The sequence below is a fragment of the Drosophila grimshawi genome, unplaced genomic scaffold (genome assembly GCF_018153295.1).
Source record: "Drosophila grimshawi isolate 15287-2541.00 unplaced genomic scaffold, ASM1815329v1 contig_848, whole genome shotgun sequence".
NCBI classification, from domain to species: Eukaryota; Metazoa; Arthropoda; class Insecta; order Diptera; family Drosophilidae; genus Drosophila; species Drosophila grimshawi.
In genome coordinates this window covers 238153-252720 of record NW_025063692.1, presented here as the reverse complement: position 1 = coordinate 252720, position 14568 = coordinate 238153, and the positions used below count along the sequence as shown (strand labels likewise).

Sequence of the window (14568 nt, the reverse complement as noted above, 5' to 3'; positions counted from 1 at the left end):
AGAAACGTTCACCAGCCCAGCAAGTGGGGGGAAAGGTGGGGGGGGGGGGGGTGTGGGGTTAGGGAGGGAATGGTGCCTTCTGTGTAAATATGGATGATGTGTACGTGTGTTGCTGTTGTTCTTGTTGTTATTGTTGGAAATCATACGGCAAAGTTTTATTTGTCGTACTACATTTTCGAATGCATTTCCTTCCCATTCAGCAAGTTCAATTGACAAGTTAAAAACTTCGATTCGCCCCAAGTAAGTTAACAGCAAAATATATTTCAATTTTCTCCAGCTGATAGCAAGCATATGCTCTTCATTATGACTAAATTTATGCTCACACTTCACACATACCACAATTACCACATAATATTTTCGATGCTTCTTAAAGAACTATCAAACACTTTGTTGCCCGTTTTTGACAATTTATGACAAACATAATCATATTTTGTATTTTGTGTGTATCTGTGGGACGCTTATAGAATTGCTGTATAATTTATTTAATTTTTCAAATTGCTTGGAAGAATTTCCTCTCATCGATACTAAATTTCCTGTAGTCAGTTGTTTTGTTTGTTTGTTCGATTGCTTGTTGAAAACATCGTGTGAGAACCGGAAGTGTTCGAGATTTTTATGCTTTGGCAAGTCTTTGGTTTGATTAGGCCTCAACAAACACCCAAACACCCACACAGTCATTTTGACGATTCACATGTGCAAGTACGTACGACTGATTGGCATTTGTCGGGAACAAGTTGCTCCGTTCTCAATGAACGAGTCCAATGAATGAAAATGAAAATGTGTTGGCCATTAAACTACGAAATACAATTTTGTAGTTTTGCAACGCTTTCTACAAATAACTGTGTACCCGGTTTTTGTTTTGCTCTCCTTTTTTTCAGGTTTTCATTTATAAAATTTATTTGCTTCGTGACCATAAAGTGTTAGTGCTTTTTTGGGAATACGCTTGCTTTTCAACAACGTGGCAATATCCATAGCGCAACCATTTTACCTATTTTATTAATTATTTTTTAGACATTGCCACCGATTTTATTTATTTTTTATTTATGGTTTGTTTCGGTCGCTGGAAGTCGATCTCTGAAAGTGACATCCTGTTAACCGACACGAAAACAAAAATTTCGTTTACCTGTTCAGAGTAATTAGTAGTTTTTTTAACGAGCACAAAATTCCATTAAAATTGGACATAAAAAAAATATAAAATGTAATTCAGCTCTGACTCGCCTTTAAAACTCAATTAAAAAATCATTTTAATTTGATTTCACAGTGATTAATTATTATTGGATCTGACTCAGATATTCAGTTGTTCACTGAGTATTTTTTTCTGTTTCCAATTATATATTAAATTCATTCAAATAAAATGTTAAATTTATAACAATATTTGTAAAACGTTTTGAGTTTCTTCAAGAATATTAGTTATGGCTATCATTAGAATTTACTTTATTATTTACCAAAGAAAATGCTATAAATAATTCTGTTTTTTTTTTTTTTCAATGAAATCAATTTGAATACCTAAATATAAAAGTAACTAACTAACTCACACATAAGTACAGACACTTGTGAAAAAATACATTAATATTAAACGATTATTTTATGGGATTCCAATTGATTGAATGAATAGTTCAAATGCTTCAGCCACAATACAATTTCCGTTAACACACACACACCCACACAGAGACACACAATTTCCCTAGCTGTCAATGGGCGTGAAAAGAATCTGTGGAATCTTTCGAATCGAAGGCAAATTATTTTAAATATTGTAGAATATCAATCAGCAGCATTTATCCCTCTCCCCTCGAGCAGTCCACAGCTCGGCCCACATCCCAGCCATTAATTCACTAAGCGCGAACAACTCACCTGGCTCGTATTTGGTTGAATTTGATTTTTGGCTTTTGTCGTCGTTGATGTTGTTTTTGTTGTTATTATTGTCGTTGTTGTTGTTTTTGTTGCTCCCTTGTAGATTTAGGCGCGTAAAGTTTTTCGCATTTTCTTTTTGTTTTTTGTTTTGGAATTATATTTCGTTTGCTTGGCGCCGCGTGTAGCGAGTTGTTGTAATTATTATCGTTGTTGCTGTTGTTGCTCTTATTACTGTCGGTTGTTGCTCAGTCACATGGCGCCAATCTCGATTGCCCCACTTGCAAAACACACACTTTTCGACGAATTGTCTACTTTGTTGTTGTTGACGTCACTTTTGCACACGCAGCTTATTATTATTGTTGCTATTGTTGTTGAGCGTAATAAACATCAAAATATTGTTGTTGCATTTGTAATTTGATTTGTTTCAGAGTTAGACCTCTTTGTTGTTGTTGTTTTTGTTTTTTGTCGATTCGGGCTTTTATTATTTGTTTATGTTAAATAACTTAAATGCAATTGCTAATTATTTGTATGATATGTATAATTAATTGCATTTACTTTCGTAATATATTTGGACTCTATTTCAGTCTATTTGAGCTTCATGTATTATTATTATTAAGGTTATAATTAAATATATATATATATATATATATATATGAGTATTTAATGCATTTTTGTTCGCTCTTGTCTTTAATCTTTTAAGTCTTCATTTATTCAAACGATAATGCTTCATTTTTCTCTATTTTTGTCCATTATCGAATGCAATCCGACGACTTTGTATGTGCTATAACGAGAGAAGAATTCCAAATCAATAAAATCGAAACTCTTTTTTCTTTTCTTTGCATATGTCACGCGCATCACACACAAAGAAAATAACCATTAAAAAACGAATGATCAGATTATTAAAGGAATAAGGAAACAAAAAATGGAATTATATCAAAATAAAATATTTAATAAAAATGGCAAAAACTTTTATAATTGAATATTTGCTGTTAAGCTTTACAAATATATTTTTAAAATATTGAATAATTATTTTTGCATTCATTTATTTGTTTTATGCTTTATTAGCTTGAGAAGACACTACGCGCCAGAGAGAGGGAGAGAGAATCAGAGAGAAAAGTCAAAGAAATAGAGTGGAAGAGTGGGGGAGGGGGAGATGCGGGGTTTCATTGAATAATGCTGCAATAAATTGCACCTTTTAAGCCAATAATAACGAAACTTTTGTGTTGCACATTTCGTGCCTGCGCGACACAACCGTATACACCTTCAGTGGTCGCGACGCCCACCTCTCTGTCCTACATGCTGCATGCCACAAGACTCCAAATGCCTCTACCTGCATCAGAGTGTCCTACTTTTCCGACAAATACAAGTGTAGAAATAAGATTGCCATTTAACAAAGACTCACACACACACAAATGCAGACAATGAAAATACGAAAATTGCATACGAAACGTCGCGGAAAGGAAAACCCAAATATATTGAGACAGCATAAAATGAGTGATATATGGAGAGGGAGAATGAGAGTGAGGGAGAGAGAGAAAGAAAGAGAGAGAGAGAGAGAGAGAGGGAGAGAGAGAGAGAAGAGAACAAAAACTAGTGATAAAAACAGAAGAAAGGAATAGACTTAAAAGAGGCAACAGCCACGAGGTGAAACTGACAGAAATGCCTAGTAATTACACACTCACACACACACACATAAACACCATCACATTTGTTTGTGTGCAACCTCTGCGAAAGAGAACGGTAGGCAAACGGATGAAGGGGCGGGTCAAAGGTAAAGGAGAGGCAAGAGCCGCTTATATGCATAATGAGGCACACCTCGCACACACAAATAAATGCATATATATATATATATATATGGGAGGAAGGCAACACTAGAATATGGAGCAAAATACAACGGACCGAGCATTTCCGGCTGCTTTCGTTTTTGAGACAAACACAATAAGACAAAGCTGGCAATGACGACGATGACGGTACGATGACGATGCCGATGACGATGGCAAAGTCTGTAGTCAATGGGACAGAATGTCGGTCAGTATATGTATATATAAACATATATATATTTGTATATATATTTGGGACGACATAAATTGACGCGGCTTCGTATGAAAAGTCATGCCATCCAAATCAAACATTGTATAATGGCACACACACACACGCTCAGACAAAAATTGGCAATATTGCTGCCCAGCCCTAGCACAGTTTTCACTTCTCTTTCAGGACTCTCTATATATTATTCTAACTAGCATACACATAATTAGACTTTGGCTCACTTGTTTTCGGAGGGGGCCTGTTCTGTTAACAATGCAATTTGCATATACCGGAACATACATAGAGCCACCCCTAAAGGCCGGCTAGGCGTTTATTCGATAATAATATATATGAAAGCTATTTGAAGCGGTCAACCAGCAATCAGAGTATGCGCTCAATAAAATAAAACCTACTAACAACCATTAGGTGTGTGTATTATGAAAACAGAGTTTTAATAAAAATACTCTACGGCTTGAAAATTTTAGTAAATAATTTATTTGCTAAACTAGAGATGTGACCACATTTGAATAAATTAAAATGGAAATTTGTGAAAGTAAGAAGTCCACTCAGTCAAGTGAAATATAACTCTAATGAAAACAAAATTCCTATATGTCTTCCACAGTCCAACTACAGATCCTTAGAATTTCAAGAGTTAGGCGCCTAAATTATTATCGAGGCATTATTGGAACATGACACACTAACAAGTATGCCACGCAAGCTGTATTCCCGTCTTCGGCCAAAGACTCCGCCACTTTCATGTTGCATGTTGCACCAGCAGCAAACATTTACAACAACGACAACGACAACATGGCCCCATGCATCTATCAGCCAGCAACCACGCCCTGCCTCCTACCACCTGCCACCCACCACACATTGCTAACGCGTGGCTCTTAGAACGTACTTTAAGTCAGTTGGTGCAACGTTATTTACCGCTGGCCCCACCCCTTGAAGCACCTGCCTTTCATTGACACTTTTCGAAGCATACTTTGCGGGTACTTTTTCCTCTTCTTATTATTATTATTGGTGTTGTTGTTGTTGTGCAGTTCGATGTCGTCGCTTAATTTTCTTTCTCTTTTTTGGTTACTTTGTTGCTGCATTTTCGATGTAGTTCACCAAGAGAGTGAGATGAGTGAGCGAGGGAGAGAGAGAGAGAGAGAGAGAAAGAGAGTGTGTGTGTGAGTGTGAGTGAGAGAGGCGAATGTAATTGCTATTTAGACAGGCTGCATACAATTATGTTTGCCAATATGCAAATGTGTATATATGAATGGCCGAGTATGTGTGTGTGTGTGTGTGTGTGTGTATGTGTGTGTGTGTGTGTGTGTGTGTGTGTATGCGCAGTTGTGTCTCCGCTCGATTTGATGGCGATAGCTGCGGCCAGCAAGTTAAGCCCTACTAAAGCACACGCAGTAAACAAACAAATAGAAATATATATATATGTATATACAGAGTATGTAGATATCATATATGAATATATATATTTATTTATCATTATATATAGTATATATATATCTATATATATATATAGATAGATATATCTAGATAGATATATCTATATATATATATAGATAGATATATATATATATATATGTGTGTGTGTGAAGTGCAAGTGTATTTAAGAGAGTTTAATGCGCGTTCTGTATGCCAGCCCAGACCTAAAGGACAATCAAAGTGGGACAACGGGGCCAAAAGCAGGCAAACAACACCAACACCAACAACAACAACAGCAACAATAACAAGGGGAACAACAACAGCTGCACAATGCAATGGGAGGATATGTCGGAGACAATAAAGGAAGCGGCGTCACTTTTGTTTTTAGCCCGCGTTACCGAGTATTTGCCGTCATGCAGCGACTAGGTCTCCTATACATTAAATATCAAAATGTAAATCAGCAGCAACAACAACAACAATAACAACAGCAGCAACAACAACAACAACATGACTTTTAGCTGCACATATATAAAGCGTCAAATGTGCCCAGTTACAGTTTTCCCCAGAGTGTGTGTCTGTGTGAGTGTGTAATACTCATTTTTTACACATAATTTAGGTCAGATATACTATAAGATAAAAAAAAAAATAAAAATAAATAATAATAATAATGATTGTGAATTTTGCTTGCCATTTGCAAAATTATGGCAATTTAATGCAAAAATGTATCATTTATTTTTGCGTTTTTTTGGAACTGTAATCATGTGCAGCAAATTTTCAGTTTATGTTTATAGTTTCCTCCCAACTGTTACGTTGATTTTTTAATGTCATTTTCTCAATTGTTTCTCTTACTTTTTAGTTTTTTTTTTTTCAATTGTTTCCATTTCTTGTCACTTCTACGATAAAATTGAAATGCAATTTCACATGTCATGTTTTTTTATTTATTTAATTATTTATTTTTTTCTACTTTTCTGTGAAACATGTTGAGTTTTTTTCGCTTTATGTTGGGGATATTCGCAACTTTTTATTTTAGTACAAAGGGATTACAACCAGCATATCAGAAAAGTGCATCAAAACAATAGTCTCTTAATCAGAAAGGGAAAAACAACAAATTAGGATTTCCAAATTTTCAAAAATTGATATGCTTTTGCATGCAATTATTTAAAAAAAGAACGTCATCAAATAGAAAGAGCTTGCAACAATAGCATCCGATAAAAATATGATATAAATTCGTTAGTACAAATATTTAAAATTCGTTAAAATTCCTTTTGTTATTGAGAAATGTGCGAGCTGTTATTATCTGCAAATATTCACAGAAACGTATTCATTTGACCAAAATTACATTTATATCTTAATTAACAGATTTATTATTTCTTTTCCTGTATTATTTTGTTGTATTTAAGTTTTGTGATAAGTATTTAAGCATTTTCTAAAAAAAAACATACAACTTCAGCTTATTTTCCTAGCTATTTCCATTTAGTACTATTTTATTTTCAGAGTTGGGAGGCTGAATAGTAACGATACTCGAACTAATTTTTGTAATAGAATTTATATGCATAGAACCTATATGAACCATGCTGATGATCAAACAAATATTTATATATCCGCATACGGTGGCTCAGAAGGGGGCACAATAGATCAAATAGGTCACGGTGCAGCTTCCCCCTCCAATAATAATAATAATACTAATAATAATAATAATAATTTCCGCATAGAAAAACGATTCGCACAATCGTAGCTTGAAAGATACAATTAGATAACACTTTAAGCACTTGTGCGAAGTAAATTAGTCACACAATCAATTTGGATCAGGTTGTCTAAAAATAAGAAAGGAGCTTCAAATTGGCATCGCTTGCCACAGATTATATTTTTTTTTTTGGAGATGTGAAGGGGCACACTAAAAACGTGAGAAGCGAGAAAACAACGGCCACACTGATGACGATGATGGCAATGCATCAAATTATTAATAGACCTTGCGGAATGGAACTAGAATGATTTCCCCGATTTCTGTGAACATTGGAATTGTCGGAATTTCGAAAACAGAAACCAAAAAACACGCACACAATAGAAGAGAATAAAGAAAAACAAATGCTTGCCGGGAAAGACGTGAGAAATCATTTCAAACTGAAGATTTATTTGATTTCGACAAGTTGAGCGAAATGAGAGCGCCACACAAAGAGAAAAATAGAAAAACACAAAAAAAAATAGTAAAAAACAGCCAAAAATTAGTTCTTTTTATTCTTTTTTTATTTATTTTTATTTTTTGTTTTTGTTTTGTCTAAATTTTGCACAGCAGCTGACGCCATAATTCTTATAAAACGTATTTAAAATAATAATAACAAAGAACACAAAAGTTATAAGTTTTACTTGAATAAAATTATAAATACTTTCAAAATTATCTAATAACACTAGAAGAAAACAAACTCAAAAGTGGCAATAATAATTGTTTTGAATAATTGTTTGACACATTTATATAAGCACATTAGGGAACCAAGCATTTGGCATTAAAAAAAAACAATTTACATTTAGGATTAAAACAAATTCCCACATGATCAGTAAACATTATTATTTTGATATGAAAAGATAAAATATTTTCTGGAACCGAAACATTTTTTGTAGAGATTTTTTAGCTTAATGAAGAAAAACAAAACAAAAACATGTGTTCAACATAAAACAACACTTTGAAGAATCAGACATAAAAAAAACGCCTTTTTACCCAAATACAATGAAAGAATGCTGCATAATTCATCATCTGGGAAAGACGGCAATTTTCTTTAAATTATTTCACTAGCACACAGTTATTTTATTATATTACAACTTCAAACAAAATAATACAAAAAAAAACAAAGAACAAGAAACCAAATTGCAATCAAAAATCAGCGCTAGAAATACACAAAACAAAACGTACGCATAAATTGCGATTCGTCAGACTTCAAAGGCCATCATGAAAAATATATCACGAAAGAACAAGTAACTCAAATGTTTCAACTTTAAATTATGTACATATGTGCCACACACACACACACACACAAACCAACCCACACACACACACTTCACAGAGCTCAAAGGAAGCTGCGTCGGTGCTTTCCAACAGTTTTCACAGCTGGCTTTTCAGTTTTTGATTTTCATATTTATCGTTTTTTTTATTTTTTTTGTTAAAATTTTGTTCTCACACGTTTGTTACTTGTTCACAGTTGCTGTTGTTGGGCATGTTGTTGTAGTTGCTGCTGCTACTGTTGCATGATTATAATTATTATAGTTGCTGTGTTTTTGTTGTTTTTAATTTCTATTTTTTCTTAATGCACGCACACTGCATATATTGTTTTTGTAACATTTTTGCTTAAAGCATTAGGATTATTACATTTTTGTTTTTAAACGTTTTTTTTTTATTTGACAGCTTTTAACACCGCGCGTCGTTATTGTTGCTGCCGCGTTTAAGGACCACATTAAAAAAATGTTGAAAAAAATGCAAAAAATGAGAACTATTCAAGTTTTCTGTATGTGTGTGTGTGTGTGGTGCACTAATGTGTGTGTTAATTTAATGTTAGCTTTTGGTTTAGGTTATGCGCACTGCAGTCCTCAATTCGCCAAAAGTATTGTGGCAAGTTGAAAGTATAAATTGTGTTTTTGTCAAAGTTTCTGAGCTTCCGTTTCCGCATCTCGGCAATGCACTTCTGCGCGACGCTCCGATCTCGACACAACAGCCGTGCATAGTCCTTAGTTCTTTTAGCAGAGTTTAGCTTAGCTTAGCTGCAACTCCAACGCTCAGCTCAGGTCAGCTCGGCAGCAATTCGGCATGTGGCAAGAGCCGAAACCCAACTACAGTCAAATTTCAATTTAAATTGAAAATCAAAATTTGAGCACTCAAAATGAAAATGAAAAACTCTAGAAAATTGTTGCTAGTAAATAGTTTTGTTGCTTACTGGTTGGATTTAATAATAATGTAATAGTGCTGATCTGCTGCAGTTGTTGTCAGCTGTTGTAGTGGCAGGTGCAGTGGCAGTTGCAGTTACAGCAAATGCAGAGAGTAGCTGACCGGTGCGGACTAGACCAGGCCAGTAACTGGAGCAAGCTCGAGTGTGTTTTTTATGTTTCGGCCATGCAACTCCGGTCACTCTGCGGCAACTCCGGGTCGGCACACACACACACACACACAAACACACAGACAGAGGGAGTGAAGAGGCAGAGAGACAGAGACTCACACACACACATACACAGACACACACACAGGCACAGACATAGACAGACAAAGCTCGCTCACTCGCTGAGTCGCAGACCGTGTCAGTCAACGTGTGCGAGCACGCGGAAAAACAAATGTAAACTGTTTTTGCTGCAAGGCTAGCGAACGTTTGGAAGCAGCCAGCAGCAGCAAGCAGCAGGCAAAGTAGGCAGCAGTCGCAGCAGCAGCACCAGCGGCCCCGAAACTAAACGAACGAGCGAATGCGAAAACCGAACGGCTTGCCGACCTAAAGCGACGCGCACGAAACACATTAACCGAACACGAACACAAGCATGCAGACATGAAAGCGTTCACTCTCCACACACATACACACGCACACATACATACACACACTCACGCAGTCAGATAGACACACACATACATACTTATTATAGTGGACGTCGTCGTCGTGGTCGTGAAGCAGCAGCAGCAAGTTAGGCAGCGTTATACATTTCAGACGTCGCTTAGCGGTGAAGCGCCGCACACGAATGAGAACGAGATGCGACTGCGATGGTGATGAGACCAAATGCGACGGCCGAAATGCTGACAACAACAAAATGCTTATGTTAAGCGTTGACTGCGACGCTGACGCCACTGCGGCTGTGAGTGCTACTACTACTGCGACGGCGACGACTGTTGCGCTGCTCGTGTCTCGTATGTTGTTGTTGTTTGCGCTTTGTCTCTTGTGGCCATTGCCAATTTGTCAGGTCAGACAACATTTGCATTTGGAAGAAGCTCTGTTGTTTAACAGCGGCCCAGAGAACTGAAACCCGAAAGCTTTTTGTGCACTTCGTGCAACTTCCGGCAATCTGACGGAAGCAGCAGGCAAGCAAACAAGCAAGCAACCAGCACATTCAACAGCGAGAGCAACAAGAGCTGCAACATCATAATTTCAGAGCCAAAGGCGAAGGGCAGGCAACAGAAACGGCGGAGTTTGCTGCCGGAGACGGAGCCGGAGACAGAGACGCCATTGCCAGCCAGCTAATGAGAAATGAGGCGAAAGACATTTTTAATTTGACAACTTTAATGGTTGTGGATGTTGTACCATTTTTCAAAATATCTAAAGTATGCAACATTTTAGATTTGATCTGTTTTTAGTTTTGGCTGATAATATTAAGACACTTGAGAATTCAGCGTGAAGGAAACCAGAGAAAGCCGTGATCAAGAATATACTAATATTAGTATATAGAGGAGTATGATATCATAAATAAACAATAATAATGCTGACTCTAACAGAAAATAATACAATGTTTATAAGTAATAATAATTATTTACTGACAGTAAATATATTTAAATGCAAACAATTTGGCCAAGTTAAGATGAAGATGAAATTGCTTGAAGCCCTGCATTAAAAATCGTCTCGCAATCACCAATTTGAATCAGAATTGCTTTTGAGAACGCAACTGATTTCTTATTTACAAGCGATAATTGGGTGTTGAAGCACCTAAATAAATTCCATATAATTATTCAGTTTTAATTTGCATCTAAATCTGTTAAAGTACAAAGACTGTTAACTATCTGGGCGGCCTTATGCAAATTGAATAACTTAATTTCCACGCAGGTGTAATCGTAATCGCGATAATTCAACACGTACACACACACATATACACACAGATGCGTGTGTAAAGCGCACGCGATGATCTCGGAAAAGAGTTTTCAATTAGCGCCATGTGGTATGCAACACAAATTATTGTTGTTTAGAGTGCCCTCGTCTCGAGCTAACAGTGACGCATCATTAAAACTGTTAAGTGTCGACTGTTAAAGCTGTTGAGGCTGTTGAGGCTGTTAAGCTCACAAACAGTTACGAGCGAGTGCGAAATGAGAATGCGAATTGCAACAATCATATAAAAACGCAGCAGAGCTAAAACGTTGACGCCAACAGCAACTGCGACGGCGACGGCGACGGCGACGGCGACTGAGAAGCCAACTGCAACGCTGACAGCCGAAAAACCACGTTTTTTGTGCAGAAGGCATTCACACCGAAAAAGTTCTTGTCCGCTTTACTGCCCGTCCGTCCGTCCAGCCGTCCGTCTGCATGCTGCACGCGTGCACGTTTTACGTGCTCGACCATTTTTGGCACTCGGCAGTCGGCATTCGGCAGCGTCATCCACATCCTCCCTCTCACAAACACACACACAGAGTCTCGTTCTCGCGCGCTCCATCTCTCTCTCTCTCTCTCTCTCTCTCTCTCTCTCTCTCGCTGTTTAGCCGGTTTTTGTTTGTTGGGGTTTTTCGACTGTTTTTGCCGCAACGCGAATTGCGAATTTGCGAAATGAAACGCAGCAGAACATCAATGGGGATCTACGTCATTCGTTTGCTCATTTTGCGGCTGCAAAATGCAAAAACTGATGACACACACTCACGCGCACAAGGGGGGAGAGAGAAAGACAGAGGGGGAGAGAGAGCAGCAACGTCACAGTTTTATAGTGACGTCGAAAGTCGAAGAAGCCAAAAGGTAAAAAGTTCAGCCTGCAATTGGCGATTTTTCTTTTTTATTTGGTGATGCAATTGAAGAGAGTTACGCATTATTCAAATGTCAACACACACACAAAAAACATTAAATTAATATTAAAAACAAGGCACACAAACACACACACGCACACTCGCACAACAACAAAAACGCGCTCTTCTTTTTCTACCTTAATAACAACTGCAACTTCTTCATCAGCTTCTTCTTCTTTTTCTTCTTCTTGTTGGGAGCTGTTTATTGAGTTTTTTGTTATAGTTGCTGTCGTCGTTATTATTATTATTATTATGATTATTATGATTATGATTATTATGATTGATTATTATGGTTTTTATTGTGCGAGTTACGCGTTGCTTTCGAGAGCCCGGGCAAGTGTTAAAGTTAGCTGTTAGTTTTTGGGCCGACGTCGTCAGCTGCGGCGCGTGTTAATGCACCACTTCCTGTTACGCTACTGTACCGTTAGAGCGCACTTTACCTTTACCGTTATTTTGTGCAACGCCAAAAGCCAGAAGCAAAACTAAGCTCGCTCTCTCTCTCTCTCTCTCTCTTCATCTCTCTCTCTTCATCTCTCTCTCCCTTCTCTACTCTCTTCGCTCTTGTTTCTCTCTATCTCTGTGTTCGCAACTGTCTGCTTGTCTGAACTCTGTCTCTCTCTCTATCCCTGTACTTTTTATCATTTCGTGCTTTATTTTGTTTTTTTTGTGAGTGTTTTCTTTTTTTTGGGAAGCAATTGCAACTCCGGGCATGCGATTCGAAAATTGTGTCGTCAGCTTGACACAATTTTCCAGAATGCGCCTGGAACGTTTTCTGGAACGGGAACGGGAACAGATTTTCGGGAACATTGCTCTGCTTATGACGGGAGGAGAGTTTGGGGGTAGTAACTGCTTTGCAGATGCGCAACGCTGCTGCTGCTGCTGCCGCAGTCGCAGTCAGCATTTTGGATTCTTGATGTAGGTCTAGGATTTTGAGAACACGTGTCCACACGTGTGCCATATTCAATTTACAGTTCGTTTCATTCGTTTTTTTTTTGTTGTGAAAATTAGTTAAGCTGACTTCTGATTTCTTCGAATGTCTTTTTCGCATTTGTTTTCTCAGTTGACAGGCAAGCGAGCAACTAATCAAATTAGCTGCTTCCTCAATGCCGGCTTGCAACTTATGCATTATGCATTTTGCAGCAACAGCAGCAGTTGCCAAAATGCAAAATACTCACTCTTCTTCTCTCTCTCTCTCTCTCTCTCTCGCTCTCTCTCTCTTACTCTATCTCTTTCTGTCTCTGTCTCTCCCCATCTCTCTTTCTCTCGCTCTCTCTCTCTGTACACGTGTGTGTGTGTGTGTGAGTTCAATAGCATTCTGCCCGGCATTAAAAAAATAAATAAAGCCGCCGCTTTCTGCAGTTGGCAGCGGTTGACAGCCGGCAGCAGCAGCAGCAGATGCAGCAGCAGCAGAGAAGCACTGCACAACAAAAGAGAACACCATGTTAACAGTCTGTTAAACAATCAGTGTTAACAGTGGCCGAAAGCTTTGGTGCTGCTAAAGGCAAAGCTAACCTCAATTTGAAGTCGTCACGGACACATTAAAATCAAATTTGAACAGTCAAGATCACATTAGTCACACATAGCCACATTTGTATTAATAGACAGACCAATGTTTATTCGTAGACTCTTGTCTTTCAAGCATTTTCTTCTATAACATGGCTAAAATTTGACTTAAAAAACAACTTTTTTCTACACTGCAGATGTAGTTTTGACAAAAAAAAAAAAATCTTTCTATTGATAGTTGCATGATTATCGGAAATGTTTAAGGTAGATGAGCTTAAAGTTGTGTGTAGCTCGTGATCAAATATATATATACATATATATATATATATATATACACTTCATTAATCCCTTTTTAACCATTTTTAATGAGTTCAGGCAATATTAAGCATTGGCATTGTAGTATCATTATTGATGCACCTTCTGACACCTCAATTCAATTATTGATTTAAAATATCGAACGAGCTATATAATATATATATATATGATGTTGATAATTATTTTGCTCAAATGCAAGTAGACTTCTTTCAATATTAAGAGCAGATACTAGAGGATTTTTCAGTCAGTTGCGTACCCAACTGGAATATTATCATTTATTTTCTATTTATTTTTTATTGAACCATTACGCATCGGTACAGTACCGTTAAAATCAAGATAGCAACATGTAACCGTACTAGTATAATAGTATCTTCATTAGAAACGGATAAGTACTAAATATAAGAAAAATCACGATAAAATCATGTTTAATGATTCAAATAACTATAGATGATAATGCCGACTTCCCAATTGCTTATCAGTGCATTCCTGTTATTTTCATATGTGGGTATAGGTAACGCCGTCTTCTTGTTATCAGCCTGGATTTAGTTTACACCGATCTGTTAAAGACCATTAAGCAGCTGCCTGCGATAAAAGCGAGTCGCGTTTAAATTGAGTTAACGGTTTGGCGACTGCACCGTCGATGGTTGTCGATTTCTCAAGTGAACACCTGTTCGCTGTATCCAGATAAGCAATAGTCGCCAAAGCCTCAACAATGTCGAAAAAATGAA

At 37.2% G+C, this 14568-nt stretch overlaps 1 protein-coding gene across 1 annotated transcript; it reads right to left on the bottom strand.

The window, feature by feature from the left end:
• Window positions 1-2519: 2519 nt before the first annotated feature.
• On the bottom strand, window positions 2520-11633 carry LOC116805972. Its single transcript, XM_032741417.1, has 3 exons — window positions 11501-11633; window positions 9907-10063; window positions 2520-2629 (listed from the first exon to the last, which is right to left on the bottom strand). Exons 1-3 carry the CDS (start codon window positions 11631-11633, stop codon window positions 2575-2577), a joined length of 345 nt encoding a protein of 114 aa, XP_032597308.1. The 3' UTR covers window positions 2520-2574.
• Between the last annotated feature and the right edge of the window lie 2935 nt (window positions 11634-14568).

Bases quoted from the DNA above. Each gene is read 5' to 3' on its own strand.
- LOC116805972 (XM_032741417.1), bottom strand. From the start codon at position 11,633: ATGTGGATGACGCTGCCGAATGCCGACTGCCGAGTGCCAAAAATGGTC. The intron at 10,064-11,500 runs GTGTGAATGCCT...TGTTGTTGTCAG, and splicing joins AGCGGACAAGAACTTTTTCG to CATTTCGGCCGTCGCATTTG. The intron at 2,630-9,906 runs GTATGTATGTGT...CTCTCGTTATAG, and splicing joins GACGACGTCCACTATAATAA to CACATACAAAGTCGTCGGAT.